Here is a 9,941-nt window from a genome sequence, read left to right on the forward strand (position 1 = left end):
CAATCCAAAATAAAAACATTTAATTAAAAAAATATATATATATGACTGGGGAAGAGCTGTCTCCTCAAAGTAGAGTTGTTGTTGTGAAGTGCCGTTGACTCGGTTGTGACCCATAGCGACCTTGTATAGGGTAGACCTTAATAAATAAATGGAGTAAAAAAAAAAAAATAGTCCTCAGACCAGTCCACCTTGGATCCCCTGGGTCTCACCACCACATGGATAACATCTATGACAACAAATGAAGTAAAGATCGCAATTGGGAAAACTTTTTTAAAAAAAGAGAGAGAGAGAGAAGCACACAAGCAGAATGAGGGACCTTATCCAGAGAAGCAGCAGCACCAGAGATGGGGGCATGGAGAGGGGGAATGGCTGAGGACTCTAGATTCATGGAGTAAGACGAGAGGGACTAAGAGTTGGTGGCCAGGAGCAGACTTGCAGAATGTGTCCTTTGGAGATGTAAATGATTATATATGCCTGAGTCCTTTGTTAAAAAACTCAAGTGGATAGAGAGAAATACTGTTACCTAATGGTACATGGAGGGGATTATAATAATTGTAATAAAACAAGGTGTATGATTTGTTGAATGTAATTCTGCCCTGTAAACTTTCACTCAATCCACAGTAAAAACCTTTCAAAAATAATAAAAAAGATAATGGCACTTTCCCCATAATTTTTTTAAGCCATCTCACATATCATTAGCGATAACTGGATAACTTAGAATTTTTGAGTTTCCAACATAGCTTTGATTCATTGTCTTATTTTAGTTCTACTTAGTGATAATGGTTTTTGTATTGTGTTTATTTCTACAAACTGATATTTGTAGACAAACAACATTAATTGAACTGTAAGTAATAACCAGTAGAGGGAGGTATGTGGGAGTATAATAAATTGTTCTTTTCTTTCTACACTGTTACTCAAACTTATCCCACTTAGTCTTGTATGATTTCTTAGAAGCAGAGAGAAAATGGACTGACTGTATAGCTAGAAGTGTTCTATTTGTAATGGAGAAAATTAGAGATATTTTTGTTGTTGTTGTTAGGTACCATCGAGTGGGTACTGACTCATAGGGACTCTATGCACAACAGAATGAAACACTACCCGGTCCTGGGCCAACCTCACAGTTGTTGCCACATTTGAGCCCATTGATGCTGCCACTTTGACAATCCATCTTGCTGGGAGTCTTCCTCTTTTTCTTTGATCCTCCACTTTACCCAACATGATATCCTTCTCCAGCGACTGGTCCCTCCTGCTAATATGTCCAAAGAATGAAAGACTAAGTTTGGCCATCCAGGCCTCCAAGGAGCACTCTGGCTGCACTTCTTCCAGCACAGATCTGTTGGTTCTTTTGGCAGCCCATGGCACTTTCAGTGTTAGTTAAGTGAAATTTGGTAGTGCTTGCTCCATAGCTTAGTGTTTTATATGTCTAGTGTTGCTGTAATAGAAATACCACAAGTGGATAATTTTAACAAACACATCACATAAGATCACTTCATGGGGAATCATCATATAACCACCAAACCACTGAGAATCATGACCCAGCCTACTTGACACAATTTGGTGGGGAGGGCCTACAATTCAACCTATAACACTTAGGAACTTATTTGAGTGTTCACCTTGGCAGACTTTTACCAGGTCAATTCCCTGGTAAAAGTTTTTAAGAGTGGGGAAAGTATGTTGATCCTTTTTACTATTTGCTGTTGAGTTGTTCTTAGGTGTCATCAAGTGGGTTCCAACTCATAGTGATCTTATGTACATCAGAATGAAACATTACCAGCTTCTGCACCATTGTTATGCTTGAGCCCATTGCTGCTGCCACTGTGCTAGTCCATCTTATAAAGGGTCTTCCTCTTTTTGACTCACTCTTCACTTTACCAAGCGTGATGTTTTTCTCTAGGGATGGTCTCTCCTGATAATATGTCCAAAGTATGAGAGATGAAGTCTTGCCATCTTGGCTTTTAAGGAGCATTCTGGATGTACTTCTTCCAACACAGACTGGTTTGTTCTTCTGGCATTCCATGGTACTTTTAAAATTCTTTTCCAACACCATAACTCAAATGCTTCATTTCTTCTTCGGTCTTCCATCTTCACTGTTCAACTTTCACATGCATATGTGGCTATTGAAAATACTATGGCTTGGGTCAGGTACAAATTAGTTCCCAAACTGACATCTTGGCTCTTGAATACTTTGAAAGAGATCTTGTGCAGCAGATTTGCCTAATGCAATATATTATTTGATTTCTTGAGTATTGGTCCTTGAGTATTGCTATGGGGTCCAAGCAAAATGAAGTCTTTGACAACTTCAGTCTTTTCTCCATTTATCATGATGTTATTTATTGGTCCAGTGGTAAGGATTTTTATTTCTTTACATTGAGTTGCAACACTTACTGAACTCTGTGGTCTTTAATCATCATCAGTAAGAAATTTAAGTCCCCTTTGCTTTCAGAAAGCAAGGGTGTATCATCTGCATATTGCAGGTCGTTAATGAGTCTCCAATCCTGATGCCACACTCTTCTTCATATAATCCAGCTTCTCAGATTTTTTGCTCAGCATAAAGATTATAAACCATTCAGTATCCCCTTGTTCTGTTTGAGCAACTGCCTCTTGGTGTATGTATAGGTACTTCATGAGCACAATTAAGTATCTGGAATACCCATTTTTCACAGTTTTATCCATAACTGGTCATGTTCCACACAGTCAAAAGCCTTTGTATAGTAAATAAAGCACAGGTAAACATCTTTCTGATATTGTCTGCTTTTAGCCAAGATCCATTCTGACATCATCAATGTTATGTCTTGTTCCACATCTGTGTCCAAATCTGGTTTGACCATCATTGTACTGTTGCAGCCTTTTTTGAATTATCTTGAGCAAAATTTTATTTGCATGTGATATTAATGATATTGCCCGATGATTTCCACATTCCACTGTGTCACCTCTCTTTAGAATTGGCACACATATGGATCTCTTCCAATTAGTTGGCCAGGTAGCTGTCTTCCAAATTTCTTGGCATAAATGAGTGAGTGCCACCAGTGCTGCATCAGTGTGTTGAAAGATTTCAATTTGTGTTCCATTAATGTTCAGAGCCTTGTTCTTTGACAGTGCCTTCAGTGTACCTTGGACTTCTTCCTTCGGTACCATTGGCTCTAGATCATATGTTATCTCTTGAAATAGTTGAACATCAACCATATTTTTTTCTTTTTTTAAAGATTTTATTGTGAATTGAGTGATAGTTCACATGGAAGAACATAGGTTTTATACTCATTGTTTCATTGCAATGATTACAATCCCCTCCGTGCATCATCATTCAACAGTATTTGCTTTTAGTCCCTCTGGGTGTTTTTTTGTTTTGTTTTTATTTTTTTTATTGGGGAGGTAGGTACACAGAAACACTCAGGAATATATAATAATATAAACAACCAAAGGGTACATTCTGCAAGCCTGCCTCCTGGCCACAAGCACATTGTCTTTTTCTTTCCATGAGTCTAGAGTCCTCAGCTGCTCTATCTCTTCATGTCTTCATCTTTGTCTCCATCTCTGGTGTCATTGCTTCTCTGGATAGGGTCCCACATTCTGCTCCTGCTCTTCCCCCCTATAGTCCTAGGGTCCTCTGTTCTGAAATATACGATTAATTACTCCTCCCTTATGTTAAAAAAACTTCTACCTTTATAGTTGTGACAGTCACAGTTAGTCATAGTAACAGTTAATTACTCATTATTGAATCATAAGAATCTTATGCCCATCTCCTTTCACTAGATCTGTCTAGGCAAGATGAAAATTATTCAGTGGGGACTCTACCTTCCCCTGCATACTCTGAAATTAAACTCCCTTTTGAAAACTTGTAAGTCAGTCACTTTGTCCCTTTATAGTCCACACATTTTAGGTGGCCAATGTCTAAGTTGCCTGTCCCTATCAACTCTGCAAACAGAGGGGATGGGTTGAAGACTCCTTCCCTCTCAGTTGGTATTTTGAGCTATTACATCTATAAGTATAGATCAAGTTCATCAAATTTACACTTGTTTCCTTTATCCAATTTTTTTTTTTTTATCTTCTAATCAAGTAGTGATCATTACTGGTGATTGGGATGCAAAGGTTGGGAACAAAGAGGAAGGATCAGTAGTTGGAAAATATGGCTTTGGTGATAGAAATGATGATGGGAGATTGCATGATAGAATTCTGCAAAATCAATGATTTGTTTACTTCAAATACTTTCTTTAGACAGCATAAGAGATGATTATACACATAGACCTCACCAGATGGAATACACAGAAATGAAATTGACTACATCTGCGGAAAGAAGTGATGGAAAAGCTCTATATCGTCAGTCAAAATAAGGCCAAGGGCAGATTGTGGAACAGACTATCAATTGCTCATATGCAAATTCACACTGAAACTGAAGAAAATGAAAACAAGTCAACGATAGCCAAAATATGATCTTGAATATATCCCACCTGAATTTAGAGATCATCTGACAAACAGATTTGATAAATTAAACACTAAAGACCCAAGACCAGAAAAGTTGTGGAAAGTCATCCAGATCATCATACATGAAGAAAGCGAAAAGCCATTAAGAAGACAATAAAGAAGGAAAAGATCAAAATTTATGTTAGAAGAGACACTGAAGCTTGCTCTCCAGCATAGAGATGCTAAAGCAAATGGAAGAAATTAGGAGGTCCAAGAGCTGAACAGAAAATTTAAAAGGTCAGCTCACGAAGACAAAGTCAAATATTACTACAAAATGTGCAAAGATCTGGAGTCAGAAAACCAAAAAGGAAGAACACGCTCAGCATTTCTCAAGCTGGGGGAACTGAAGAAAAAATTTAAGCCTTGACTTTTGTTATTGAAAGATTCTTTGGGCAAATTATTAAATGATGCAGAAAGTATCAAGAGAAGATGGAAGGAATAAACAGAGTCACTATACCAAAAGGAAATGGTTGATGCGCAACCATTTCAAGAGGTAGCATATGATCAAAAGTCAATGATACTTAAGGAAGAAGTCCAAGGTGTATTGAAGCAATTGGCAAAGAACAAGCCACCAGGAATTGATGGACTAAAAATTGAAATTGTTCAAGAAAGTGAGGCGGCACAGGAGGCACTCACTCATCTATGTCTAGAAATTTAGGAGACAACTATCTGGCCAACTGATTGCTAGAGATCCATATTTGTGCCCATTCCAAAGAGAGGTGACCCAATAGAATGCAGAAATCATTGGACAATATCTTTGATATCCTATGCGAGTGAAGATTTACTAAAGGTAATACAGAAATGGCTGCAAGCATACATTGACAGAGAACTTTTGAAGGTTCAGGCCGGAGTCAGAAGAGGCTGTCGAACAAGGGATATCATTGCTGATGTCCGATGGATCTTGGCTGAAAGTAGAGAATATCAGGAAGATGTTTACCTGTGCTTTATTGACTACACAAAGGCTTTTGATTGTATGGATCATGACAAGCTAGGGACAGCATTGCAAAGTATGAGTATTCTGGAACACTTAATTGTGCTCATGAGGAATCTGTACATGGACCAAGAGGCAGTTGTTCGAACAGAACATGGGAACGCTGAATGGTTTAAAATTAAGAAAGGTGTGGGACAAGGAGTATTCCTTCACCATACTTATTCAACCTGAATACTGAGCAAATAATCTGAGAAGCTGGGTTATATGGAGAAAAACGTGGCGTCAGGATTGAAGGAAGACTTATTAACAACCTGCGATAAGCAGATGATACAACCTTGCTTGCTGAAAGTGAAGAGGACTTAAAATATTTACTGATGAAAATCAAAGAGCACAGCCCTTCGGTATGGATTACATCTCAATGTAAAGAAAACAAAAATCCTCACCACAGGACCAATAAACACCATTCTTATCAATGGAGAAAAGATTGAAGTTGTCAAGGACTTCATTCTTCTTGGATCAACTATCAACACTCATGGAATCAGCAGTCAAGAAATCAGACAACATATTGCATTAGGCAAATCTTCTGCACAGGACCTTTTTAAAGTGTTGAAGAGCAAAGATGTCAGCTTGAGGACTATGGTGCCCCTGACCCAAGCCATGATATTTTCAATAACCGCACATGCATGTGAAAACTGGACAGTGAATAAAGAAGACCTTAGAAGAATTGATGCTTTTGAGTTATGGTGTTGGAGGAGAATATTGAAAGTGCCATGGGCTGCTGAAAGACAAACAGATCTGTGTTGGAAGACGTGCAGCCAGAGTGCTCCTTGGAGGCCAGGATGGCCAAACTTCGTCTCTCATACTTTGAACATATTGTAAGGAGGGACCAGTTGCTGGAGTAGGATATCATGTTTGGTAAGGTGGAGGGTCAGAGAAAAAGAGGAAGACACCCCCTCCCCCCCTGCGAGATGGATTGGCAAACTGCCAGCATCAATGGGCTGAAGCATTAGCAACAATTGTGAGGCTTGCCCAGGACCGGGCAGTGTTTCATTTTGTTGTGTATAGGGTCGCTATGAGTCGATACCGACTCGATGGCACCTAACAACAGCAAGTCAAGTAGTGATCATCAAGCCATTGAAGCTAGGTCATATGGGTATTGTCTGCAAGTTTGGACGTTCTTGTGCATCTCCCCTCTCTTCATATTAGCTGGACTCTTCACTCTCAGCTCTAGTCGACTATTTCTTTTTGGTGCAGTAAGTGTGTATTTCTTCCATCTTCTTTTACTTTCCATCGTTTGGTTTTTTTTTTTTACATCTTCTGATGCTGTCTACTTCATTCAATATTTTTCCCATCGAATCTGTCAATATTGCAAGTTTAGGCTTGAATGTTTTCCTCAGTTCTTTCAGCTTGAGAAATGCTGAGCTTGTTCTTCTCTTTTGGTTTTCTAACTCCACTTCTTTTCACATTTCATTATAATCCTTGACTTTGCCCTCTTGAGCTGCTCTTTGAAATTTTCTGTTCAGTTCCTTTGCCTCCTCATTTCTTCCTTTTGCTTTATCATCTGTATGCTGAACAGGATGTTTCAGATTCTCTTCTGACATCTACTGTTTACTATGTTGTTGTTAAGTGCCGTCGAGTATGTTCTAACTCATAGTGACCTTGTATAGGGTTTCCAAAGAGTAGCTGGTGATTTTGACTCGCCAACCTTGCAGTTCAAATAACATAACAGACTAGTGCTTATCCTACAGTGCCACACCAGGGTTCCACTCAATGACGTTTAACAACAACAAATTTAAACCTATTGACTACTCCACAGAAAAACTTGCTTTCTTTAGTCTGATTTTTGTTCAAAGGAGTGAGGTTTGTATAGTTTCTCTCTTATGTCATTTATCCTTTTAGGACCCGTCCATTCTCTGTAAACAGAAGTCATTTATAGCTTTATAGATGTAGGAAGATTCTAATGCTATTTATATTCAACGTCTCTTCTTTGTTGTTTCAAAGATAATTATTGTTGAGATTGTAAAATTTTCCAAGTTCAGTGTTTTGCCACACACAAATTTTTATGGTAGTTTTGTTACTCCGTTAGGTATACGAGATTAGGGAAATGCAGTGGCTCTGTATGATAAACCCAGATTGTAAACAGTAAGATGTGCAGTTTGAGCCACTCTGCAGGAGAAAGATGAGGCTTTCTGCCCTCACCAAGATTTACAGCCTTAGAAACTCTTTACAGGATCACTATGAGTTGGAACTTACTTGACAACACTTAACAATAAACATTTAAGTTTAATTTAATAGATGATATAAAAATAATATTAATGTTTTTCTGTATATATATGTATGAAGATAGTGCTGTGTTTTGATTTACTCTTCAGAAGTAACAATGCATTTTTTATGATTCCTGCTTTTTCTTTTACCCGTTACCCTACAAATATTGCAATTGGGTTAAATCTGTAAAACAATTGCTGTGCTTTTTAAGTGCCATTGAGTTGGTTCTGACTCATAAGGACTCTATGTAGGGCTTCCAAGGAGCAGCTGGTAGGTTTGAACTACTAACCTTGTGATTAGCAGTCTAGTGCTTATTCTCGATGTCACTAAACAACACCAACTATAGGGATAGAACCTATAATCATCAACATGGAACTGATGTGACACAGTAGGATAAGCACTGGACCATTAACCACGAGGTCAATGGTTTAAACCCACTAACCATCCTTGAAAACTCTATTCAGGGCCTGTATATGAGTTGGAAGGAGTCCTGGTGTGGCGCTGTGAGTTAATGCGCCAGACTGCAAAGCTGTTTGAACTGCAAGATCCATGGTTCAAGCTCACCAGCTGCTCCTTGGAAACCCTATATAAGTTGCTATGGGTCAGAACCGACTCGACGGCACTAACAACAACCATGATGAGTTAGAAATGACTTGACAGCACTTAACTATAACAACAAGGTAATTAAGTTTAAAATAATAAATGTACTGAAATTTTAACTTAATATTCTTTCTTATAAATCAGAGTTTGTTGTGAGGAAGATTTGTCATAGTCTTCTTCCAGTGCATTTTACATAATGGAAGATAAAAAGGAACCAGAAAGAGACAATCTCATGTATCCGTGGTACAACAGTATTGAAGTTCCAGTAAACAGTTCATTGTTTAGACCTTTTGAGAAATGAATTTACTGTTAGTTGATATTAATTGCTGTTTCAGATTTAAAACACTATGCCATCTTCTGTATGAAAGTTCCCTTATTTTTGCTTAGTTCATTTAGCTTAGTGGAGCAAATTTTTAAATCTTAAGTACACCTGTGAGGAATGTGCTACTTTAAACAATCAACTACATGAAACCAAATGGTCTATGTTTACTCAGAAGCAAAGATGAGAAGGCAAGGTGGAGTGAAAATGATTAAGAGTGTGCTGACACATTGTAGGAACTGTAACTAATGTCATGAACCAACTTGTGTAAGAATTGTTGAAGGGGCATCTAATTTGCTGGGTAAACTTTCTCCTAAAACAGTAAAAAAAAAAAAAATTTAACCTAAGTATAAACTGTCATTTGAAAGTGACACATAAGATTTTTTTTAATGCTTGTTGTACACCTCAGAATGTTTTTTTTCCTTTCTTTCTACCCAGTTAATACACTGTTCAATGTGAAGTTAAGTGAAGCTGAAAATGGCAAGCACGTCTCTATATTGGATCTACCTGGCGACATTCTTATCATTCCTCAAGCCACTCTTGGGGGGAAAATGAAAGGAAGAAACATGCAGTATCACTCTAACTCTGGAAAAGAAGAAGGGTTGGAACTGTACTCCCAATTTGTAACTCTCTGTGAAAAAGAAATCGCTGCAAACAGCAAGTGTGCGGAAGCTGGGGTTGTGGTGGAACATGGCACTTACGGGAACAGGCAGGTGTTAAAGCTGGATACTAATGGACCATACACACACCTAATTGAGTTTTGAAAATTGTTTTCTACAGTTGCTTTCTGAAATGAAGTGATCTTTTACTTCATCTTGAACTCACTAACAGTTCCAGATTTTGCAGGCTACTTTAGACAAAGCATTTGGGTCTCACAGATAAACTGTTAAGTCACCCAAACTGTAGATCTCAGTCACCTTTCATCCTTTTTCCCTCCTATCCTTCCATTAAAAAATTTGAAAAATGTTTTATTCACTTTATAGTCATTGTGGAAATGTTCTTTGAGAGTTACATTTGAAAAATTGCATACATTTGAAATGTTTTACAATGAAGATTAAGTTGTACCTTCAAATTTATGTATTTGACAAAAATAACTACTTGCATTAAATTAGGTATAATCCAGCACCAACTGATCATAACTTTGTCAATTTTGTTTTAATGTTTCAGTTCTTCACATTTGTAATGAAAGAATATGTAGTTTACTATTATTTTTAATAATATCTGTTAAATTTTAATATGGAAACATTACTCATCATTATTTTCCATGGATGTTTAAGTGTATAAATTATTTTAAGAATGTTTATGTAAAATAGTAACAAGGTATAGGGAATTAAAAGTTGTTTTTGTTTAATAAATAGATTAATTAAT

At 37.5% G+C, this 9,941-nt stretch overlaps 1 protein-coding gene across 1 annotated transcript in view; it reads left to right on the top strand.

Moving 5' to 3' along the window:
• DTD2 (D-tyrosyl-tRNA deacylase 2 (putative)) overlaps positions 1-9,337 on the top strand; it is a 26,831-nt gene extending 17,494 nt beyond the window's left edge. The window contains exon 3 of the mRNA XM_006835363.1: positions 9,012-9,337. Within this exon, the coding sequence (XP_006835426.1) occupies positions 9,012-9,337 (326 nt within the window). The remainder of the gene's footprint in view (positions 1-9,011) is intronic.
• The last annotated feature ends 604 nt before the right edge of the window (positions 9,338-9,941 follow it).

This window comes from Chrysochloris asiatica, unplaced genomic scaffold, assembly GCF_000296735.1.
Source record: "Chrysochloris asiatica unplaced genomic scaffold, ChrAsi1.0 scaffold00017, whole genome shotgun sequence".
Lineage (NCBI taxonomy): Eukaryota > Metazoa > Chordata > Mammalia > Afrosoricida > Chrysochloridae > Chrysochloris > Chrysochloris asiatica.